Source organism: Fundulus heteroclitus, chromosome 20 (genome assembly GCF_011125445.2).
Source record: "Fundulus heteroclitus isolate FHET01 chromosome 20, MU-UCD_Fhet_4.1, whole genome shotgun sequence".
Taxonomy (NCBI): domain Eukaryota; kingdom Metazoa; phylum Chordata; class Actinopteri; order Cyprinodontiformes; family Fundulidae; genus Fundulus; species Fundulus heteroclitus.
The window spans coordinates 8007471-8032218 of NC_046380.1; the positions used below are offsets into that span (position 1 = coordinate 8007471).

A 24748-nucleotide genomic window follows, 5' to 3' on the forward strand; every position below is an offset into this window, starting at 1 on the left:
AGCCTTTCATTTTTTAACGCCTAAAAACTTTTACCCAAATTAAATTAGATGCTGCTCTTGATCCCTTTGGAGTAGAGGCAGAAGCTTGGTGTCTCTGTAAAGGTAATACTTTAAGTTTTTAAACTAAAAAGTCCATTATAGTGGTCTGGTAACCAGTTTTTAGTTATTGAAGTTGGAACACAAACAAATTGTCAATTTTTTTGCTCTTCTTTTCTTGTTTCTTTCTTCGACATGCAGTTGCAGGCTGATGCAAGGAAATTCTAGTTGACAAATTTGAATGCAATTAAAAAATTACTATTCTAGACTAGTTTTTCTGTAAGTATGTCTAGGCGCTCTCCAAAACCTTTCTGATAAGTCATCAGAATAAACACTTTCACTCGTGTGAAAAGCTCCACCGCTTCTTCTGTTGCTATTTGGGTCTTCCCAGAAGCTTTACACATATTTCCTGGTGAAAATGTACGAGGGAGGGTTTTTCAGAAATGAGCTGTGGTGAACAACATTGGCTCTGGAGAAACTGTGGATAAACAAAGTTGGTCAAAAGAGGTGTCGATCAAAGGAGGAGGTCTTAAATGACCATCTTGAAACAAGAGTTTTTAAAATAGAAGAGAACAGCAGGAACTGCAGGGCTCTAAAGTCAAAAATACGTTCTGATGGGTCACCGATGACCCGTTGCCAGCTACGGGGTAAAAAATATTTTATTGTTTCCCATTAAGTGCATCTGATGTTGAAATAAAATAAACAAAAATTAAGCAACGCAACTGGAGAAAACGTATAATATACTGCCAGAAAAATCGTAATTATTTGGCAAAAATAATTTTTTTTGGTATATTTCAGCTGGCCTTCCAAGTCAAGAACTTCTATAACCTTCAGCAAAATCTATTCAAAGGTTTAGGTAAATTCATGTACATACATAATTGTATGTATCAGTCAACTTGTTTGTTACTATTCTGCAGTAGAAAATAACATTAAATCATTAACAGGTTAAAACTAATTTGATGCCCATGATCATTGTATGTAAATGTATGGAGTTACTAGCTAGAGTATTTAAATGACAGAAATAGTGTTGGACATAAAACAAGAACAGATAGAGTTTTATGATCTCCCAGGAGGTGATTGCACAGGTAAGACTGCCCTTCATAAAACAGCTTAAAAGAATGCGCTGTGCAATCATGGGTGCCACAATGTTATATTTTATCTGTCCATTCCATTCATCTTTTTGCCCAGTAATCACTTTTAGAAACTTGTGACGTTATACCAGGTGCTGTAACTGATCATTTATTTCTGCCACCAGAGTTTACTTTAACAATATGGTTGATGGAAAACCTTGACAGCATTTTAAAGACAATCCTGGGTTAGCTGAAAATCACAAATGTATCGCATCATTCATCAGAAAGGTTTATTGTCTACTTTAAAGCAGAAATTTAGTTTAGTCTTGGTTCTGAAGCTTCAGATCCTAAACTAATGCTGGGAGCTAGCATGAAGCTGAAATGCAAAAACAAAATCTGTCTTGCTCACCAAAGAAAGGTAAATAGGCCATTTCCAGGCAACTGGACGGCTCTAATTCTAATGTAAGAAACTCTGCAGGTTTAACATATTTAAAGCAGTTGATATACTTCCAAACAGTAGAAATCCCTAAAAATGCATGCCAATGTAAGATTGTACTTAAAGAAATTTCAAAAAACCAAGACATCCTTCTCAGACCCTAAAATCACATCTCGGTTCCGTCTACAAGACTAAAAAGAGATACATTTTAGGAAGAATTTTTCCTGAAACAAAAATAGCTGCAGACCATGAGTGATGCAAAAAAAACCCCAAAACTTTTTAATCTGTTTTTTGGCCTGAACAAAGAGCTCTTTGGTCATAATGCCCAGCACAATGTTTGGAGAAACCCAGCATTTAATCACATAAAAGCCCAACCATGTTGGTGGATGGCTAATGATGTGGGCTTGTTTTGCAGTCACATCATTTGGGCACTTTGCTGTCATTGCAACAAACACGAAGCCCTCTGTACTCCTCTCTTAAAATGAATCCAAAGTTAACATACTTTGTTCTTTAATAAACGCATTTTGAAATATTCTTGCTCACTAAATCAAAGTTACATGATGGTTTTCTTCTTCTGGCTTTTAACATTTCAGCTTACAGAGAAAGTTCTTAAATTGACCAAATTTAAAAGCAAGTGTCAAACTAAAATTCTTGTGTTATTTTATGACTTTTTTAATCTTTGCTCAATCAAAATTAAACATTTCAAGCCTGCTGTGTGTGCTAGACCAGTAAAGGATATTGTTGGGTCAAGTCACATGATACATATTTGCATTAAAAGTGATTAAAGTGACTTAAAATCTTTGTCTTTCAGGCGTTTCAAGTGTATTTCCTTCCAATAGATTATCTTAAATTGCTAATTCTATTGACTTTACCCAATATACTGCAGAAATTAAGCCAAGCAACAAATTAATTGGACTACATAAATCACTTTAGACCATACAGATTGGACAACTTTTTAGATTATTAGACCAAGTCATTAAAGGCTAGATGTTCTAAAGGATCAAAGCAAATGGCTGATCAGGAATAAAGGTCCAGCCAACTCACTGTTGGCAGCATTTGACACGGACCCTGATCCAGTTAAAAATTCTGTTTCTGTAGTCGTTATTCCTTTACCTTCTCTGGTGCTTTTAGTTAAAACAGCATGAACATATCAAACGAAAGGTGCCTTAAATCAAATGCAAACGCCTCCTCTATCAAAGCAAAGACAACACCTTGCAGAGAGATCGTTCTTTATCTGCAGTCCTTTTGCAGCGCATGCATGCGCACACACGCACAGGCCAGCCCCTGACTGAACTTTTAACACAAGAGCAAGCCTCCTGATTTCAGCCAATACAAAAGAGGCCAGCTAAAATGCTCTCAACGTCACACTGCAGACTCACGACAGTGAACCCTGGACTTGCATCACTCACTGTGCCAAAGTTCAAAATCTTTTGCAAGACCAGAACGACTGGAAGAGGCTGTTGACTGCACAATATCCTAGCTTAAATTGACTTCTCTGGGAAGGATTATTCACAGCATAAAATAAAATAAAGGTATTTGAAGTACACATAGAGAAAATCTGCTTAAAGAAGTCTAAATATTTTATTAAGAAAAATTTTGCTTTGCACCTAAAATATTAATTTGCTCATTTATGTGGCTTTCAAACAGGCCCTTGCCGCCTTAGACTTTAAAGACGTTATAGTGGGTTGCGGCATTTAGCGGCAAAAAGCCGGCAGCTTCTCAGTCTGAGATCTGAATCTGTTCTCAGCATTCAGCTGGGGGGAACCGGTTGTTGGAGACGACATGACGTCCTGTGGCTTGTTAATGATTATTTAACAGCATGTAACACACTGTCGTTTTCAGGACGAGGTCATGCACACACCTCCTCACACCACCCACCCCCCTCCCTCCCTTTGGAGGGAAACCCCAGGGTATAAAAGGAGCAACCCTTCTCCAGAGCAGACACAGCGGACCAGGAGTCCTGAACTCAGCTGAGAGCAGCCATCACCAAGAAGTTCAGCTGATGAGGCCAAGCTAACGGCTCTTTGCTTCAAACACATCGCTGAAGGTAACCTGAAATTCTTTGTTTTGCAGCATTTGTGTTTATGTGTTGAAGGATGAGGGAGATGAATGGATGGATGTTACTGGATCGCATCAGACTGTCTGTCAAGCAATTGCATTAACTTCTGGATAACCTGCTAAGAAAAAGATATACAGTTAAACAAGAAGCTGAACATTTGTAATGTTTTCTGTGTGCAAAGCTAACTTTATTCATCTTCTTTTTCTTTTTTCCATTCATGTTCTTATCTTTTCCCTACCCTTTTTGCAAACCTCCCCCAACCCTTTTTTCATATTTTCACTCCTTTATTTTCCCCAACTCTCACCCAATCCTTCACTCCAGACATCCTCTCATCTTTTCTCTCAAAGTCCATCGACTTGCTGTTTCTTCAGACTTCACCATGCCCCCTCAGATCCAGTCACAGAACCAGAACGGTCTCAGGATCCTGCAGGGCGAGCTCAGTGCCCTCAGCCCGGCAGTCAGGGAATTTGTGGAGGCCAACGTGTCCCTGTGTCAGCCCGAGTCTCTCCACATCTGTGACGGCTCAGATCAGGAAAACCGAGCCATCCTAACACAGCTGGAGGAACAAGGGATGATCAAGAAGCTCACCAAATATGAGAACTGGTAGGTTGATCTGAAGCGTTGGGGTAAAAGGCGTTATGTGGACCGTGTTCCAGTTTCAGGGTTTGTCCAATTTGTAGAAACATGCTGCAAAGGAAGAGGAAATCAACATTTATAGCCTGAGATCATTCTTGTCTTCCTCTCCTCATAGCTTCAGTTGTTTTTGCAGCAAAGGATCAGTGGAATTGCCAAGTCATGTTATTTATGATGACAATTTGCATCATTCAGTCGTCAGCAGTTGTTTAGATTGACAACATACCTAGAAAATATGGTACAGTCTAGCAAACCAGAAAGTCCTGTTGGTCCAGCCCAACATCAAGCTTTCACCAGCAGCCTTAAGGCAGCTGAAGAATTATTATTGACGAGGATTACTTGCAGAAAGCTTAACAGCTAAAAGAACTTGCAGCAATTTTCTTTTTAAATTTCTCATCCCTTATATTTGTACTTTTACAGCTGGTTGGCCAGAACGGACCCACGAGATGTGGCCAGGGTCGAGAGCAAGACGGTAATTGTAACCCAGGAGCAACGGGAAACGGTTCCCACGCCACTGCGAGGTGAAACCAGCCAACTGGGGCGGTGGATGTGCCAAGAGGAGTTTGACAAAGCCATGGCTCAGCGGTTCCCCGGCTGCATGAAAGGTACTGCAGTGATGTGTGTCCAGCTTTAAGCATTTGGTGGAAAAGTAAAGAAAAGAAAGGGCAGTTGTGAACAATGTTTTTACTTTCCCGTTCTTAGGCCGCACCATGTATGTGATTCCCTTCAGCATGGGCCCAGTAGGTTCTCCCCTCTCCAAGATTGGCATCGAGCTGACTGATTCTCCCTACGTGGTGGCCAGCATGAGAGTCATGACCCGTATGGGGAAGGCTGTGCTCGCCGCACTGGGGAACGGAGAATTCGTCCGCTGTTTGCACTCCGTTGGCTGCCCTCTACCACTTAAAAGTACGCCTGGAAAGTTACAGAACATGTTTTTATGCTGCTTGGTTGTTTATTTTTAACTGTTGCTACAAAAGTTCATGGTATTAACTAGATCCTCTTCAGTTTTTAAACCTCTTTTTAAATTCTGTGATTCTTCTTTTAGAGCCCCTGGTAAACAACTGGCCCTGCAACCCTGATCAGACCCTCATCGCTCATATCCCAGACCGTAGACAAATTATTTCATTCGGTAGTGGTTACGGTGGAAACTCCCTCCTGGGAAAGAAGTGCTTTGCTCTGCGCATTGCCTCACGCATCGCCAAGGAAGAGGGCTGGCTTGCTGAGCATATGCTGGTAAGCAACAGGAAGAGAAAAGACGTTGAGCACAAACTATAGCCCACAACCTCTCAAATCTGAAGTTCCCGAAACGTTTCTCTCATTCAGATCCTAGGCATCACCAGCCCTGCAGGAGAAAAGAAGTACATGGCAGCAGCCTTCCCCAGTGCCTGTGGTAAAACCAACCTGGCCATGCTCTGTCCGACGTTGCCTGGCTGGAAGGTTGAGTGTGTGGGAGACGACATCGCCTGGATGAAGTTTGACAATCAGGGTGAGAAGCTTTTCAGAAATCCTTTCCTCTCCATCAGCAGTGGAAAGCTGAAACATTAAGACCAACTATCCAAACTAACATTAGACGTTATTCTTGTTCTTAGGCAACCTGCGTGCAATCAACCCTGAGAATGGCTTTTTTGGCGTTGCGCCTGGTACGTCAGCTAAAACCAACCCCAACGCCATGGCGACCATTGTTAAGAACACCATTTTCACAAATGTGGCCGAAACCAGTGATGGCGGAATATACTGGGAGGGAATGGACCAGGAACTGCCTGAGGGCGTTACTCTCACATCGTGGAAGAACAAGTCCTGGAGTTCAGAAGACGGTAAGAAGCCCAAGAGAACATATCAAATATACTGACATCACTGCTTTGGAAGTACTGAAACCCAGGATAATTTGTGCTTATGCAAATAAAGAGCTGGTTTTATGCAGTAATTAAATATCTAAAGTAATTGTCTTTCTCTCTATAGGGGAACCCTGCGCCCACCCCAACTCTCGTTTTTGCACACCAGCAAGCCAGTGTCCTATCATCGACCCACAGTGGGAATCACCTGAAGGAGTCCCCATTGAGGCCATCATTTTTGGAGGCAGGAGGCCAGAAGGTGAGCAAAGATTTTGAAACTGTAGCAAAAACAGCATTAATAGAGTGAGATAAGGATGTAAGAGTAGCAAAATATTATTTTAAAGAGTGACCGGAAGATGCTGATATAAAGAATCTGGTTCCCTCCAGGTGTTCCTCTGGTGTATGAAGCCTTCAGCTGGCAACATGGAGTATTTGTTGGAGCAGCAATGAGGTCAGAAGCCACTGCAGCAGCTGAACACAAAGGTTAGTGTTTAATTAAGAACTTATCTTTGTCTTTCAGGTATTTTACAACCTGCAACCCCACAGTCACTGATTGTCTTTGGTATGTTCTCTCTTTATCTAGGCAAGGTAATCATGCATGACCCCTTTGCCATGCGGCCCTTCTTTGGCTACAACTTCGGCCAGTACCTCTCTCACTGGCTGAGCATGGCTGACCGTCCTGGTGCCAAGCTGCCAAAGATCTTCCACGTCAACTGGTTCCGGAAGAGCCCCAAGTCCGGCTTCCTCTGGCCGGGTTTTGGAGACAACATCCGCGTTTTGGACTGGATGTTCCGACGAGTCAACGGCAATACCGGCGCCATGCCTTCTGCGGTTGGCTACCTGCCCTGCAACGATTCCCTGAACCTCCAGGGCCTAGAGGGGAAGGTGGACCTCAACGAGCTTTTCTCCTTGGAACACGAGTTCTGGCAGAAGGAAGTGGATGAAGTGAGGAAATATTTCACAACGCAAGTAAACGACGACCTACCCAATGAGATGGCCCGGCAGCTGGAGCTGTTGCAGCAGAGAGTGAAGCAGATGTAAGAGGAAGAAAGAGCAGTTTAGGTATTTTAAGTGAACATCACAGGGCTTTTTTGACTTCAGCAAGTCATGTAGTTCACATGTAAGTCCAGATTACTGAGTTAGCGATCAAAGAATGACGTGAAAATTAACAAGCTAGCTAAAAGTTAAGGACCAAAATAAAGAATTTATAAAATATTTCTTTTCTGACATTAATCTCAGCCTTTACGAGCAGCTCTTCTTTTAATATTGTCCAAGTTAATTTAAACTCTGTGACCTTTTGGGATGGGTAATTTCATCCAGCAGTATTTATTTTCCAAACGTAGGCTGTTGTAGCAGGACTTTGTATTTAAACTCAACTGTAATATTTTGTCTTGATCATTGTTTGTCTATTTAAAGGTAACTTATTTCAAATATACATGATAGTTTAATTGCCATATAACTGAATATGGTATTTTTTGTGGCTCAATTCCCTATTTAAAGGGATAATTGTTTTCTATTCATGTGTTTGGCTGTAGTCTTAGTTTATTTTTATACATCATTGGTGACTTCTTGTTCTGTTTATTGTAATCTGGATCTCTTAAAGAAGAGGATGGCAATAAAAGTGTTTAAAACTATTTGTGACTGATCCATTTTTCAGTTTCTGGCCCTGTTGGTTTTAGTTCTTTAGATGTTGATTTGGTCTGAAACAGAAGGCAAAACACGGTTATAAAAAATGCAAACATTGATGTGACACTATTCACCAGACATGTAAATTAAACTAAAACCAACTGTTAGTATTTTCTCAAACATGTGATTCACTAACAGAGACGATACGGCTATGGCCTTGTGCTCTGGACTCCATTTTCAAGTTGTGCTGCTTTTGTGCTGTTGTGTACACAAAAGGTAGACATGCAGCAAAATGTTACTATTTTGGCAGCTGAGGCAAGAAGTCTAAGAAACACTTTATGGGAACAAAAAAAAGAGAATGCAATGAATTATATTTGTTATTTGTGTAAAGAAAACCACATGTAAAAAAGATAAACGTTTCACATATTGCTCACAAGATCACCAAGATTAAGAATAAAACTTTGCAGGACCACCAGGGGTGCCGCTAGGTATTTGTGGCCCTGTGACAAAAAATCAAAATCATGCCAAAAGCTCATATATTTATATACATTTTCTTTTTATGGAATTGTCCCAACGTTTCCCCCCTGTAACACGCCCCTGAGTACCATGCATGCAAATAGTTTTAGGCACATGGAGATGTCTGTGCTTATAGGCCTTTTTTAAAAAGCCACATTCCTCTGTGAAACTTGTATAATCTTATAATATTCAACTCACAAGTACTTGTATTACTTCTTCACTTGTATCGTTTTATATTGGATTATCATTTAACGCAGTCATTTAACGCGGTCATTATCAGTATCAGCTTTATTTCTATAGCCCATTTTAAAATCAGCAGGGGTGACCAAAGTGCAGTACATTACGACAAGAATAGGTTAAACAAATAAGTTAAACGCAAACACGAAGTGGTAAAAGATATATGGGGCACTTCTCTGTACTTCATAATGGTGTGGGAGATTTTTAATGAGAGTGTTGAATAGCATTGAAAGGTATAGGGGCACAACGTTTAAAGGTATAGGGGGCACTTCTCAATACTTTATAATTGTGTGAAATAGCATTGAAAAGAATAGGGGGCAGAACATCGTAAAAGGTATAGGAGGAAATTTTCAATACTTTATAATGGTGTGAAATAGCATTGAAAAGTGTAGGGAGGACGAAGTTGTTAAAGGTATAGGGGGCACTTTTGAATCCTTTTTATGGTGTGAAACAGTATTGAAAAGATTAGGGGGCATGATGTCGTAAAAAGTATAGGGGAAATTTTCAATATTTTATAATGGTGTGAAATAGCATTGAAAAGAATAGGGGGCACAAAGTGGTTAAAGGTATAGGGGGCACTTTTCAGTACTTTATAGCGGTGTGAAATAGCATGAAAAGTATATCACCTTTCACAGACTCACCTCTGTATCACAGAGTCGGTACTCTGATTCGCCCTCCTGTGTGATGAGGCCAACTATTGCAGAGTTGTCTGAGAACTTCTGGAGGTGGCAGCCTGGTGAGCTGATGGACACGTCTGCAGTGTAGAAGAGAACAAAAACAGTGCCAGCACAGTTCCCTGTGCTGCAGGTCAGCTTGTCAGAGACACAGCTCAATGTCCTCACACACTGCGCTGGACCAGTGAGGTAATCCAGTATCTACTGGGACAGGTGATGGTCCACTCCTGACCACTCCAGTGTGTCCTTCAGGAGTCCAGGTTCGAGGGTGTTGAACACACTGGAGAAATCAAACAAAACAATGCTCACTGTGTGTTAGAATTATTTTTATTATTCTTTACATGATTTATTTTATTTACCATGTTCCTTGCATTTCTCATGTATTTACTCAGTATTAAGGTTTGAGGTTATTTAGATATTAAAGTGTTTTTCAGATGACTGATTTATCTCTCCTATGTTACAGAGTAAGGCTTTGTGCAGAGACAAGTCTCGTTTTTGCAGCACTATCTGCAACTGTGATGAATTACACCCAGCCGTCTGAAGGTCTCCCCCCCCCCCCCTTCCTTAGGCCTTGCAAGTTGTTCTGTTAACTTGGGGCCTCTCTGTGAAAATAAAAAGGCATAAGCAGAGTGTGCACTTCAGAAGAGTAATAGAGGTGTAACTGAATGTATCTCTCTGCTGTTCTCCTTGCAAGTTTTTAAAAGATCTTCCCTTGTGTTGTTTAATGAATAATCTAGGTGTTTGAACCTGACATCGTGTTTACAGGATTCTCTAGATGGACCAGAATTCGGAGCAGCAGGTAAATTATCGTGTCGCCCACCCTGATTCCAGACTGATAGGCAAACTGCCGGGGATCCAATGAAGACCTCACCAGGGGGTGAAAATGGTTGAGGATCAGCCTCTCGAGGGTCTTTAGCAGGTGTGACGTTAGTGCTACCAGGCTGTAGCTGTTGAGGTCTCTGTGGTGTGCAGTGTTGGGCACTGGCACCACACAGGAGGTTTTCCACAGCTGTGGTACTTTCCTCTGCTTCTGGCTGATGTTGAACTTGTGCCCCATAATGCCACACAGCTCGTCTGCACAGCACTTCAGAAGCCTGGAGCTGATGCCATCTTGACCTGTAGCCTTCCTTAGTTTGGTCTTGCACAGAATATTCCTCACCTGGAGTACAGAGAATGACTGGGCAGGGTGGGACAGGACAGTTAAAAACCTTTTTAACTGTGACCAGCTGCTTTGACGTTTTCCAGGCAGGTTTCCATACTCACCAGAGAGACAGCCCTGATCAAAGTGTTTAGTGACAGCCATATTAATACAGGCTGTGGAAGAACCACAGTGCTGCTACTTTTGGAGCTCAGTGCAGCATTTGATACTGCTGATCACTCAATTTTATCAGATTCTGGATCCAGCTTACTCTGCATAGCCAGAACCAAACACAGAGAAGCAGCATTTAGTTCCTATGTTCCACTAATCTGGAACAAACTTCCAGAAAACCATAAAAGTGTTTTTAAGTTATTTTAAATCAAGGTTAAAAACACCTTTGTTTAGGATTGCCTTTGACTGTTCTAGTTGAACTGTTTACTGAAACATCATTAGTTTAAGTTCTACAGCAATTAAAGGCACATTTGTTATATGTGTTATTAATTACAGACATCTGTAAAACCGAAAAACAAAAAGACTTTAACAGATACCATTTTAAGGCCTACAACCGGTAAACTTTAAATACAAATTGGATGGGACTTCACAAACCGAAAGTGGTAAAGTCTACTATTATCCCACAAAACAAACAAAACCACATTATAAACATATGATTTATCTTTGTACTTTATCACATATGCATTGTATTCATAGTGTAACAAATGGGTAATATAGTTTTGTTAAACAGATTGTTCCTTCATATGAATAATTGATCCAAAAAACTGCACATTTCCTAACAATATGTAATAGCCCCTTTTGTCCACTAGATGTCAGTGTAGACCATTTCCTAAATAATCCATCAGCTATTTATCTCATTGTATCTGTCCTTTGTGTTTGTACTGCTAAATCACACCACCAACCCACCCACCTACTGACCGACTTTTTCTCAAATCTGTGCTGATAACTTATAGTTCTACAGGACGGGTGAATAAAAGGTACATGAACTGCACACAGCCAGAGCCAGTCATTGCTAAAGGGTGCTTGTAGTTCAGAAGAAGGTGATGTTATATTTCTATGACCAGAACCTTTATATCATCCAGTCACCATTTCTTTTTTAGGCATTGTGCAGCACACCAATACTGTTTGTATGGTTTTATTTTATTTTATTGGCATAAGGAGTCTGCAGTAGTTAAAGATTTTTCTGTCAGTCTTTCTTCTCTTTACCAGTCTGCAAAGCCAATGAGCTCTCCAAGACATGGGCGTAGGTTTGATTTCAACTTTGGTAGGGACACTACTGGTCTCAAGTTTCATTGGTTTGATGTCATTGGTCCTACGCAGTATGCATGCCCCTATTTTTTTATACTTGACATGAGCATCAGGGGACATTTCGTTTAAAGAGAAAAGCAGTATTTTTTGCTACATTAATACAAATTTTATAAGCACTATATATATTGTATATAAATAAAAAGCTGCTCCTTAATTTGTAATTAAAATAAATTAGACATCACCTGAAGCACTGAAGGGCCAGCTGCTTCACCTCCAAGCTGCCCTGCATCATTATTACTGGATATCTGTGTTTCCTATAATCATATAATGTTACTATTATACAAGTGTGTTTTTAGTATTAAAGGATTAAATGTAACACAACCTTTTATATCATCTTATGATACTTACTGTCTGAGTGTTAAAATAGCTCCTTATGTCTCTTTTCATTTTTGGTGGCATCATCTACAATCACAACACTAAGCATGAGCCTAAGTTTATTCAAATATAAAATCGCTTTTAACAATTATTAAAATAAAATATAACACTATCTTATCCGTAGTGTAATAATCTCCAAAATAAACAGCCAGATTCAAGCATTTTTACCGGACACTAATATTTGTACTAATTTACTTATGGACTGTGTGGAAATCTATGTAAAATCAAACCAATGTGTTCCTCTGTTTGTACTTTATCCTATTTCCAAAAGTAGAAATAATTAAATAGCACTATTATTATGTTGAACCCTAATTATGCTTTCTAAACAAAAAATAGCAATGTTTAGGCACCATCTCGTATTGTTATACTCTATAAAACGAATAACACCTGCTATTTATATCTGAACCGCCTAAAAGGGATTTTTTTGAAAGCTTACATTCTTTGCTTGTCGATTTTTCCAGCAGTCTTCAGAACTCCTGCCTGACACTGAATATTTTTGTTGATAAAATGTATTATACTTCAGAATTAAATATTATTTTAAGATGCTAACGTTGGTTACTTACATTTCTTAAGTTCCACAAATGAAAACTACTCTCTCCTGCTTCTTCTATCGCCTGTTATAGCGTGGATAATATATTTTTTTTAATCGTTGTAGTAACCGCAGTATTCTAGTGTGAATTAAATTTAAATTTCGCGCTGCAAGCATGCACGCACATGCACGCACTAGAAAACAACCAACCAGGGAGAGAGAAGGCGGGACTTAAGGCAAAACAACCAATGAGAGTGGAGTTAAACAGCACACAGCACAGTTACGTGCGCTGCTGAGTTAAAGCGACAGGAAAGACCGACTGGACACGCAGGCTGGCAGACGGAGCTGCAGCAGCAGCAGCAGCCGCCGCCAAGCAGCGGAGCTGCGAGAGGAAAATAAGCGACTGCTGTAACAACGATGTATTGTAAATTATAAACATGTTATTCACATCGAATTATTGGTAGGGACATGTCCCTATGGTCCCTATACAAACCTACGCCCATGCTCCAAGATGTGAATCAAGTTTGTGATAAAAATCTCTGTGTATCACAGGCTCTCTCCAATATAGCAAAAGTGTTGCTTCTTCTTGTTGTTTTCAGGGTTTTTTGTGCTTCTTATCTTTTAAGTCTGACATTCACAGTAAAACGCTGTAAATGCAGCAACGTATTCTTTTTCTGTTAGATTTTGGATTTGGTATTCACACAGGTGTTAAATTGAAAACGCTTGTTGTCTATTTTGATAAATCATTTAAAAAAAAAAGTTTGGTGCCCTAATGTATATATTTGCATAAAAGTCATTGAATAGATGTAGTCCTATTTACCATGAAATTAAAAAGAGTGTAAAAGAGTATGGTTATTAAACAACAAACACTTTGTGTTTAATATATTCAGTTGTGAGAAAGTTTTAACAAATTTTGCCCCAATTAAAAGTAAAATGTTCAAAATGTTCACAAAATAGTTCAGTTCAATCAGTTTAATGGTTCAACGGATTAAAAATTTTGTTGCTTAAACAAGGTGTTATAATTGTAACTTAGTGCCTAATCAGCAGCTTTTTCTGTCACAGATAAAAGAAACAAAACATGTCAAACAAATCTTAAATTGTCGATAGAGTTACACATTGACCAACAGAGATGCACAAAAGCAGTTATTGCAATCAGAAAAAAAGTGATGTCAGTGCGATATGTCTTGTCTACGCCTCTCTGGATAGGAGGCGCTATTGAAGTTAAAGGCTCCTCAAGACGTGTTTAACCTTTTCTGTCACTCGTTGTTATTGATGTTGTTTGTGACTTCCTGACCGCTAAGATCCAAGCAACTCATCTTACCGGTTTGAGGCAGCAGATTCAAGCCAAACTGCTTGACCCCAAATGTGACGATGGGTAAACAATCATTTGCTTAACTACATCACGGAAAATTGTGTCCTCCAGCTAATTCCGTAGGCTATTCTGAATACAATTGTTTTACATCAGAGTTTTTTAGTGATATACTGCAAAAACATGTTTAATTAACTTTACATTTTTTAACCCCCTAAAAAATTAAAACCAAATTAAATTAGATGCTGGTCTTGATCCCTTTGACAGTGGAGGCAAAAGCTTGGTGTCTCTGTAAAGGTAATACTTTAGGTTTTTTAAACTAAGAAGTCCATTATGGTGGTCTGGTAACCAGTTTTTAGTTATTGAAGTTGGAAGACAAAGAAATTGTAAATTTGTTTGCTCTTGTTTTCTTGTTTCTTTCTTCGACATGCAGCTGCAGGCTGATGCAAGGAGATCCTGGCTGACAAATTTGAATGCAATTTAATAACAAATGACTATTCTAGACTAGTTTTTCTGTAAGTATGTCTAGGCGCTCTCCAAAACCTTTTTGATAAGTCAGCAGAAAAACCATTTTCACTCCTGTGAAAAGCTCCACCGCTTCTTCTGTTGCTATTTGGGTCTTCCCAGAAGCTTTACACATATTCCCTGGTCAAAATGTACGAGGGAAGGTTTTCAGAAATGAGCTGTCGTGAACAACATTCGGTCTGGAGAAACTGTGGATAAACAAAGTTGGTCAAAAGAGGTGTCGATCAAAGGAGGAGGTCTTAGATGACCATCTTGAAACAAGAGTTTTTAAAATAGATGTCTACGGCAGGAACTACAGGGCTTTAAAGTCAAAAATACGTTCTGATGGGTCACCGATGACACGTTGCCAGTTAAGGGGTAAAAAATTGTTTATTGTTTCCCATTAAATCATCCGATGTTGAAATACAATAAACAAAAATTAAGCAACGCAACTGGAGAAAACATATAATATACTTCCAGAAAAAATCTTAATTATTTAGCAAAAATAACTTTTTTTGGTATATTTTATCATCAGCTGGCCTTCCAAGTCAAGAACTTCTATAACCTTCTGCAGAATTTATTCGCAGGTTTAGGTAAATGCATGTACATACATACTTGTATGTATCAGTCAACTTATTTGTTACTGTTCTGCAGTAGAAATATAACATAAAATAATTAACAGGTTAAAACTGGTTTGATGCCCATGATCATTGTATGTAAATCTATGTCCATAATTTAAAATGATGAAGACTTTAGATGTAATGTACTGTATATGGAGTTACTAGCTGGTGTATTTAAATGACAGAAATAGTGTTGGACATAAAACAAGAACAGATAGAGTTTTATGATCTCCCAGGAGGTGATTGCACAGGTAAGACTGCCCTTCATAAAACAGCTTAAAAGCATGCGCTGTGCAATCATGGGTGCCACGATGTTATATTTTATCTGTCCATCCATTCATCTTTTTGCCCAGTAATCACTTTTAGAAACTTGTGACGTTATACCAGGTGCTGTAACTGATCATTTATTTCTGCCACCAGAGCTTACTTTAACAATATGGTTGACGGAAAACCTTGACAGCATTTTAAAGACAATCCTGGGTTAGCTGAAAATCACAAATGTATCGCATCATTCATCAGCTAGGTTTATTGTCTATGTTAAAGTAGAAATTTAGTTTAGTTTTGGTTCTGAAGCTTCAGAGCCTAAACTAATGCTGGGAGCTAGCATGAAGCTGAAATGCAAAAACAAAATCCGTCTTGCTCACCAAAGAAAGGTAAATAGGCCATTCCCAGGCAACTGGACGGCTCTAATTCTAATGTCAGAAACTCTCTTTGCAGGTTTAACAAATTTAAAGCAGTTGATATACTTCCAAACAGTAGAAATACCTACAAATGCATGCCAATGTAAGATTGTACTTGTACTACGAAAAACCAAGACTTCCTTCTCAGACCCTAAAATCACGTCTTGGTTGCGTCTACAAGACTAAAAAGAGATAAATTTTAGGAAGAATTTTTCCTGAAACAAAAATAGCTGCAGACCATGAGTGATGCAAAAAAATGTTTTAATGATCTGTCTTTTGGACTGAACAAAGAGCTCTTTGGTCATAATGCCCAGCACAATGTTTGGAGAAACCCAGCATTTAATCACATAAAAACCCAACCATGTTGGTGGATGGCTAATGATGTGGGCTTGTTTTGCAGTCGCATCATTTGGGCACTTTGCTGTCATTGCAACAAACACAAAGCCCTCTGTAGTCCTCTCTTAAAACAAATCCAAAGTCAACATACTTTGTTCTTTGATAAGCGGATTTTGAAATATTCTTGCTCACTAAATCAGCGTCACATGATCGTTTTCTTCTTCTGTCTTTTAACATTTCAGCTGACAGAAAGTTTTTAAATTGACCAAATTTAAAAGAAAATGTCAAACAAAAAAATCCTGTGTAATTTTCATGGATTTATGATTTTTTTTTTTTATCTTTGCTCAATCAAAATTAAACTTTTCAAGCCTGCCATGTGTTAGACCAGTAAAGGATATTGTTGGGTCAAGTCACATGATACATATTTGCATTAAAAGTGATTAAAGTGACTTAAAATCTTTGTCTTTCAGGCGTAAGTGTATTTCCTTCCAATAGATTAGCTTAAAGTGCTAATTCTATTGTCTTTAACCAAATATACTGCAGAAATTAAGCCAAGCAAAAAATTATTTGGACTACATAAATCACTTTAGACTATACAGCTTAGACAACTTTTTAGATTATTAGACCAAGTCATTAAAGGCAAGATGTTCTAAAGGATCAAAGCAAATGGCTGATCAGGAATAAAGGTCCAGCCAAGTCACTGTTGGCAGCATTTGACACGGACCCTGATCCAGTTACAAATTCTGTTTCTGTAGTCGTTATTCCTTTGCCTTCTCTGGTGCTTTTAGTTAAAACAGCATGAACATGGTGTATGAACGAAAGGTGCCTTAAATCAAATTTAAACGCCTCCTCTATCAAAGCAAAGACAAAACCTTGCAGAGAGATCGTTCTTTTGCAGCGCATGCATGCGCGCACACGCACAGGCCACCCCCTGACTGAACTTTTAACACAAGAGCAAGCCTCCTGATTTCAGCCAATACAAAAGAGGCCAGCTAAAATGCTCTCAACGTCACACTGCAGACTCACGACAGTGAACCCTGGACTTGCATCACTCACTGTGCCAAAGTTCAAAATCTTTTGCAAGAGCAGCACGACTGGAAGAGGCTGTTGACTGCACAATATCCTAGCTTAAATTGACTTATTTGGGAAGGATTATTCACAGAATAAAATTAAATTAAATTATTTGAAGTACACATAGAGAAAATCTGCTTAAAGAAGTCTAAATATTTTATTAAGAACAATTTTGCTTTGCACCTAAAATATTAATTTTTCCCGCCTTAGACTTTAAAGACGTTATAGTGGGTTGCGGCATTTAGCGGCAAAAAGCCGGCAGCTTCTCAGTCTGAGATCTGAATCTGTTCTCAGCATTCAGCCGGGGGGAACCGGTTGTTGGAGACGACATGACGTCCTGTGGCTTGTTAATGATTATTTAACAGCATGTAACACACTGTCGTTTTCAGGACGAGGTCATGCACACACCTCCTCACACCACCCACCCCCCTCCCTCCCTCTGGAGGGAATCCCCAGGGTATAAAAGGAGCAACCCTTCTCCAGAGCAGACACAGCGGACCAGGAGTCCTGAACTCAACTGAGAGAAGCCATCACCAAGAAGTTCAGCTGATGAGGCCAAGCTAACGGCTCTTTGCTTCAAACACATCGCTGAAGGTAACCTGAAATTCTTTGTTTTGCAGCATTTGTGTTCATGTGTGGAAGGATGAGGGAGATGAATGGATGGATGTTATTGGATCGCATCAGGCTGTGCCCAGCAATTGCATTAACTTCTGGATAACCTGCTAAGAAAAAGAAATACAGTTAAACAAGAAGCTGAACGTTTGTAATGTTTTATGTGTGCAAAGCTAACTTTATTCATCTTCTTTCTCTTTTTTCCATTCATGATTTTATCTTTTCCCTACCTTCTTTGCAAACTTCCCCCAACCTTTTTTTCATATTTTCACTCCTTTATTTTCCCCAACTTTCACCCAATCCTTCACTCCAGACATCCTCTCATCTTTTCTCTCAAAGTCCATCGACTTGCTGTTTCTTCAGACTTCACCATGCCTCCTCAGATCCAGTCACAGAACCAGAACGGTCTCAGGATCCTGCAGGGCGAGCTCAGTGCCCTCAGCCCGGCCGTCAGGGAATTTGTGGAGGCCAACGTGTCCCTGTGTCAGCCCGAGTCTCTCCACATCTGTGACGGCTCAGATCAGGAAAACCGAGCCATCCTAACACAGCTGGAGGAACAAGGGATGATCAAGAAGCTGACCAAATATGAGAACTGGTAGGTTGATCTGAAGCGTTGGGGTAAAAGGCGTTATGTGGACCGCGTTCCAGTTTCAGGGTTTGTCTAATTTGTAGAAACATGCTGCAGAGAAAGTGGAAATCAACAATTATAGCCTGAGATCATTGTTGTCTTCCTCTCCTCATAGCTTCAGTTGTTTTTGCAGCAAAAGATCAGTGGAATTGCCAAGTCATGTTATTTATGATGACAATTTGCATCATTCAGTCGTCAGCAGTTGTTTAGATTGACAACATACCTAGAAAATATGGTACAGTCTAGCAAACCAGAAAGTCCAGTTGGTTCAGCCCAACATCAAGCTTTCACCAGCAGCCCTAAGGCAGCTGAAGAATTATTATTGACGAGGATTACTTGCAGAAATCTTAACAGCTAAAAGAACTTGCAGCAATTTTCTTTTTAAATTTCTCATCCCTTATATTTGTACTTTTACAGCTGGTTGGCCAGAACGGACCCACGAGATGTGGCCAGGGTCGAGAGCAAGACGGTAATTGTAACCCCGGAGCAACGGGAAACGGTTCCCACGCCACTGCGAGGTGAAACCAGCCAACTGGGGCGGTGGATGTGCCAAGAGGAGTTTGACAAAGCCATGGCTCAGCGGTTCCCCGGCTGCATGAAAGGTACTGCCGTGATGTGTGTCCAGCTTTAAGCACTTGGTGGAAAAGTAAAGAAAAGAAAGGGCAGTTGTGAACAATGTTTTTACTTTCCCGTCCTTAGGCCGCACCATGTATGTGATTCCCTTCAGCATGGGCCCAGTAGGTTCTCCCCTCTCCAAGATTGGCATTGAGCTGACTGATTCTCCCTACGTGGTGGCCAGCATGAGAGTCATGACCCGTATGGGGAAGGCTGTGCTCGCCGCACTGGGGAACGGAGAATTCGTCCGCTGTTTGCACTCCGTTGGCTGCCCTCTACCACTTAAAAGTACGCTGCTACAAAAGCATTGCTAAAAAAGTTCATGGTATTAACTAGATCCTCTTCAGTTTTTAAACCTCTTTTTAAATTCTGTGATTCTTCTTTTAGAGCCCCTGGTGAACAACTGGCCCTGCAACCCTGATCAGACCCTCGTCGCTCATATCCCAGACCGTAGACAAATTATTTCATTCGGCAGTGGTTACGGTGGAAACTCCCTCCTGGGAAAGAAGTGCTTTGCTCTGCGCATTGCCTCACGCATCGCCAAGGAAGAGGGCTGGCTTGCTGAGCATATGCTGGTAAGCAACAGGAAGAGAAAAGACGTGGAGCACAAACTATGACCAACAACCTCTCAATTCTGAAGAAACCTAAATGTTTCTCTCATTCAGATCCTAGGCATCACCAGCCCTGCAGGAGAAAAGAAGTACATGGCAGCAGCCTTCCCCAGTGCCTGTGGTAAAACCAACCTGGCCATGCTCTGTCCGACGTTGCCTGGCTGGAAGGTTGAGTGTGTGGGAGACGACATCGCCTGGATGAAGTTTGACAATCAGGGTGAGAAGCTTTTCAGAAATCCTTTCCTCTCCATCAGCAGTGGAAAGCTGAGACATTAAGACCAACTATCCAAACTAACATTAGACGTTATTCTTGTTCTTAGGCAACCTGCGTGCAATTAACCCTGAGAATGGCTTTTTTGGCGTTGCGCCTGGTACGTCAGCTAAAACCAACCCCAACGCCATGGCGACCATTGTTAAGAACACCATTTTCACAAACGTGGCCGAAACCAGTGATGGCGGAATATACTGGGAGGGAATGGACCAGGAACTGCCTGAGGGCGTTACTCTCACATCGTGGAAGAACAAGTCCTGGAGTTCAGAGGACGGTAAGAAACCCAAGAGAACGTATCAATTATATTGACATTACTGCTTTGGAAGAAATGAAACCCAGGATAATTTGTGCTTACGCAAATAAAGAGCTGGTTTTATGCAGTAATTAAATGTGTAAAATAATTGTCTTTCTCTCTATAGGGGAACCCTGCGCCCACCCCAACTCTCGTTTTTGCACACCAGCAAGCCAGTGTCCCATCATCGACCCACAGTGGGAATCGCCAGAAGGAGTTCCCATTGAGGCCATCATTTTTGGAGGCAGGAGGCCAGAAGGTGAGCAAAGATTTGGAAACTGTAGCAAAGACAGCATTAAGAGAGTGGAATAAGGATGTAAGAGTAGCAAAATATTATTTTAAAGAGTGACCGGAAGATGCTGATATAAAGAATCTGGTTCCCTCCAGGTGTTCCTCTGGTGTATGAAGCCTTCAGCTGGCAACATGGAGTATTTGTTGGAGCAGCAATGAGGTCAGAAGCCACTGCAGCAGCTGAACACAAAGGTTAGTGTTTCATTAAGAACTGATCTTTGTCTTTCAGGTATTTTACAACCTGCAACCCCACACTCACTGATTGTCTTTGGTATGTTTTCTCTTTATCTAGGCAAGGTAATCATGCATGACCCCTTTGCCATGCGCCCCTTCTTTGGCTACAACTTCGGCCAGTACCTCTCTCACTGGCTGAGCATGGCTGACCGTCCTGGTGCCAAGCTGCCAAAGATCTTCCACGTCAACTGGTTCCGAAAGAGCCCCAAGTCTGGCTTCCTCTGGCCGGGTTTTGGAGACAACATCCGCGTTTTGGACTGGATGTTCCGACGAGTCAACGGCAATACCGGCGCCATGCCTTCTGCGGTCGGCTACCTGCCCTGCAACGATTCCCTGAACCTCCAGGGCCTAGAGGGGAAGGTGGACCTCAACGAGCTTTTCTCCTTGGAACACGAGTTCTGGCAGAAGGAAGTGGATGAAGTGAGGAAATATTTCACGACGCAAGTAAACGATGACCTACCCAATGAGATGGCCCGGCAGCTGGAGCTGTTGCAGCAGAGAGTGAAGCAGATGTAAGATGAAGAAGAATAGTTTAGGTATTTTAAGTGAACATCACAGGGCTTTTTTGACTTCAGCATGTCATGTAGTTCACCTGTAAGTCCAGATTACTGAGTTAGCAATCAAAGAATGACGTGAAAATTAACAAGCTAGCTAAAAGTTAAGGACCAAAATAAAGAATTTATAAAATATTTATTTTCTGACATTAATCTCAGCCTTTACGAGGAACTCTTCTTTTAATATTGTCCAAGTTAATTTAAACTCTGTGACCTTTTGGGATGGGTAATTTTATCCAGCAGTATTTATTTTCCAACCGTAGGCTGTTGTAGCAGGACTTTGTATTTAAACTCAACTGTAATATTTTGTCTTAATCATTGTTTGTCTATTTAAAGGTAACTTATTTCAAATATACATGATAGTTTAATTGCCATATAACTGAATATGGTATTTTTGTGTGGCTCAATTCCCTATTTAAAGGGATAATTGTTTTCTATTCATGTGTTTGGCTGTAGTCTTAGTTTATTTTTATACATCATTGGTGACTTCTTGTTCCGTTTATTGTAATCTGGATCTCTTAAAGAAGAGGATGGCAATAAAAGTGTTTAAAACTATTTGTGACTCTGGTCCATTTTTCAGTTTCTGGCCATGTTGGTTTTAGTTCTTTAGATGTTGATTTGGTCTGAAACAGAAGGCAAAACACGGTTATAAAAAATGCAATCATTGATGTGACACTATTCACCAGACATGTAAATTAACTAAAACCAGCTGTTAGTATTATCTCAAACATTTGATTTACTAACAAAGACGATACGGCTATGGCCTTGTGCTCTGGACCCCATTTTCAAGTTGTGCTGCTTTCGTGCTGTTGTGTACACAAAAGGTAGACATGCAGCAAAATGTTACTATTTTGGCAGCTGAGGCAAGAAGTCTAAGAAACACTTTATGGGAACAAAAAAAGAGAATGCAATGAATTATATTATTTGTGTAAAGAAAACCACATGTAAAAAAGATAGATGTTTGCACATATTGCTCGTAAGATCACCAAGATTAAAAATAAAACTTTGCAGGACCACCAGGGGTGCCGCTAGGTATTTGGGGCCCTGTGACAAAAAATCTAAATAATGCCAAAAGCTCATACATTTATATACATTTTCTTTTTATGGAATTGTCCCAACGTTTCCCCCCTGTAACGCGCCCCTGAGTACCACGCATGCAAACAGTTTTAGACATATGGAGATGTCTGTGCTTATAGGCCTTTCTGATTATTTTTTTAAATCAGCCACATTCCTCTGTGTAACCTGTATAATATTACAATCTTTAACTCACCAGTACTTGTATTACTTCTTCACTTGTATCATTTTATATTGGATTATCATTTAACGCAGTCATTTAACGCAGTCATTGTCAGTATCAGCATTATTTCTATAACCCATTTTAAAATCAGCAGGGGTGACCAAAGTGCAGTACATTACGACAAGAATAGGTTTAGCAAACACAAAGTGGTAAAAGATATACGGTGTACTTTTCTGTACTTTATAATGGTGTGGGAGATTTATTATGAGAGTGTTTAATAGCATTGAAATGTATAGGGACACAAAGTTGTAAAAGGTATAGGGGGCACATTTGAATACTTTATAATGGTGTGAAATAGCATTGAAAGAATAGGGGGCACAGTGTTGTAAAAGGTATAGGGGGCACTTTTCTATCCTTTATAATGGTGGGAAATAACATTGATAAGAATAGGGGGCACAATATCGTAAAAAGTATAGGGGGACATTTTTCAATACTTTATGATGGTGTGAAATAGCATTGAAAAGTATAGGGAGCACGAAGTGGTAAAAGGTAAAGGGGGCAATTTCCAATACTTTATAATGGTGAGAAATAGCATTGAAAAGTATAGGGGGCACAAAGTTGTAAAAGGTATAGGGAGCACTTTTCAGTACTTTATAGTGGTGTGAAATAACATTAACGGTATAGGGGTCTCAAAGTGGTAAAAGTTATAGGGGCACATTTTAATACTTTATAATGTGTGAAATAGCATTGAAAATTATAGGGGGCATGAAGTTGAAAAAGGTATAGGGGCACTTTTCAATACTTTATAATGGTGTCAGTGTGAGTTCAGTCCAGTTCTGGTGAACACCCAGGTTCTTATAAGAGTCCACTATCTCCACATCAGTTCCCTGAATGTTCACCTGTATCACAGAGGTGGGTCTGTGAAAGTCCACCTCTAGCTCTTTAGTTTTCACTGATTTAGCATGAGGTGGTTCTGCTGGCACCAGTCTACAAAGCTCTGGATTCTGCCATATTAATACAGGCTGTGGAAGAACCACAGTGCTGCTACTTTTGGACCTTAGTGCAGCATTTGATACTGCTGATCACTCAATTTTATTAGATTCTGGCTCCAGCGTACTCTGCATAGCCAGAACCAAACACAGAGAAGCAGCATTTAGTTCCGATGTTCCACCAATCTGGAACAAACTTCTTGAAAACCTTAAAAGTGTTTTTAAGTTATTTTAAATCAAGGTTAAAAACACATTTGTTTAGGATTGCCTTTGACTGTTCTAGTTGAACTGTTTACTGAAACATCATTAGTTTAAGTTCTACAGCAATTAAAGGCACATTTGTTTTATGTATCATTAATTACAGACATCTGTAAAACCGAAAAACAAAAAGACTTTAACAGATACCATTTTAAGGCCTACAACCGGTAAACTTTAAATACAAATTGGAGGGAACTCCACAAACCGGAAGTGGTAAAATCTACTAATATCACACAAAACAAACAAAAGCACATTATAAACATATGATTTATCTTTGTACTTTATCACATATGCATTGTATTCATAGTGTAACAAATGGTTAATATACTTTTGTTAAACAGATTATTCCTTCATATGAATAATTGATCTAAAAAACTGCACATTTCCTAACAATATGTAATAGCCCCTTTTGTCCACTGGATGTCAGTGTAGACCATTTCCTAAATAATCCATCAGCTATTTATCTCATTGTGTCTGGTTCAAATTCTGATCTAATTACCCCTTTCCCCCATGAAAAATATCAATAAAAAATAAGCAAAATAATTTTTGGCCTTTTTTATAATTTATATCAGCTTAATTTTATTTTCTTAATCTGCCATCTTTCCATAAAACTGCAGAAAAAAATATTTATCCCGAAACACTTTCTAATGAAGGATTTTTTTCATGATTGCATCTTGAGATCTACTTAAAGGGGAGATATCATGGATATCAAGGACACTGTGTGGATTTAAAAAAGACTGCAACTGAATTAAAACTATCCTTTCTAAAATATTTGATAGAAAAGGCCTAAAATTTGAAAGAACAAAAGAATCAAGAGTGGGTTTCTTCAGCAACGGTTGCACAACTGCATATTTAAAACAAACTGGAAGAACACTTGAGTTGAGACTCCTGTTAAAAATCTCTAAAATGTCAGACCCAACAGATTTTAAAATGTTCTTTAAAAAGTGAGTTGGAATAACATCATGAGGACAGGAAGAACTCTTCATTTTACTAACTATTGTCTCCAACTGATTGAAGCACACAAGTTTGAACTGTTTAAAGACAGCCAAATGTGCAATAAAGGTGGAAAGTTCATGAGGAGGCCGAGAAATTAGTAATCTAAGATTTTATAGTTTATTGATAAAAAAAAAAGTTGGAACTTTTCACAAGTTTCAG

At 39.7% G+C, this 24748-nt stretch overlaps 2 protein-coding genes across 2 annotated transcripts; both read left to right on the plus strand.

Annotated features, from left to right (window-relative positions):
• Positions 1 to 3489: 3489 nt before the first annotated feature.
• Positions 3490 to 7700, plus strand: LOC118567246 (phosphoenolpyruvate carboxykinase, cytosolic [GTP]-like). Its single transcript, XM_036151910.1, has 10 exons — positions 3490 to 3589; positions 3923 to 4204; positions 4655 to 4839; positions 4937 to 5140; positions 5280 to 5467; positions 5558 to 5720; positions 5824 to 6048; positions 6194 to 6325; positions 6454 to 6549; positions 6650 to 7700. Exons 2-10 carry the CDS (start codon positions 3981 to 3983, stop codon positions 7105 to 7107), a joined length of 1875 nt encoding a protein of 624 aa, XP_036007803.1. The 5' UTR covers positions 3490 to 3589; positions 3923 to 3980; the 3' UTR covers positions 7108 to 7700.
• A 9795-nt stretch (positions 7701 to 17495) lies between these two features.
• On the plus strand, positions 17496 to 21246 carry LOC118567243 (phosphoenolpyruvate carboxykinase, cytosolic [GTP]-like). The gene is made up of 10 exons (XM_036151908.1): positions 17496 to 17595; positions 17927 to 18208; positions 18659 to 18843; positions 18941 to 19144; positions 19244 to 19431; positions 19522 to 19684; positions 19788 to 20012; positions 20158 to 20289; positions 20418 to 20513; positions 20614 to 21246. Exons 2-10 carry the CDS (start codon positions 17985 to 17987, stop codon positions 21069 to 21071), a joined length of 1875 nt encoding a protein of 624 aa, XP_036007801.1. The 5' UTR covers positions 17496 to 17595; positions 17927 to 17984; the 3' UTR covers positions 21072 to 21246.
• Positions 21247 to 24748: the final 3502 nt, after the last annotated feature.

Bases quoted from the DNA above. Each gene is read 5' to 3' on its own strand.
- LOC118567246 (XM_036151910.1), top strand. From the start codon at position 3,981: ATGCCCCCTCAGATCCAGTCACAGAACCAGAACGGTCTCAGGATCCTG. The intron at 4,840-4,936 runs GTACTGCAGTGA...TCCCGTTCTTAG, and splicing joins GTTCCCCGGCTGCATGAAAG to GCCGCACCATGTATGTGATT. The intron at 5,721-5,823 runs GTGAGAAGCTTT...TCTTGTTCTTAG, and splicing joins GATGAAGTTTGACAATCAGG to GCAACCTGCGTGCAATCAAC.
- LOC118567243 (XM_036151908.1), top strand. From the start codon at position 17,985: ATGCCTCCTCAGATCCAGTCACAGAACCAGAACGGTCTCAGGATCCTG. The intron at 18,209-18,658 runs GTAGGTTGATCT...GTACTTTTACAG, and splicing joins CTGACCAAATATGAGAACTG to CTGGTTGGCCAGAACGGACC. The intron at 18,844-18,940 runs GTACTGCCGTGA...TCCCGTCCTTAG, and splicing joins GTTCCCCGGCTGCATGAAAG to GCCGCACCATGTATGTGATT.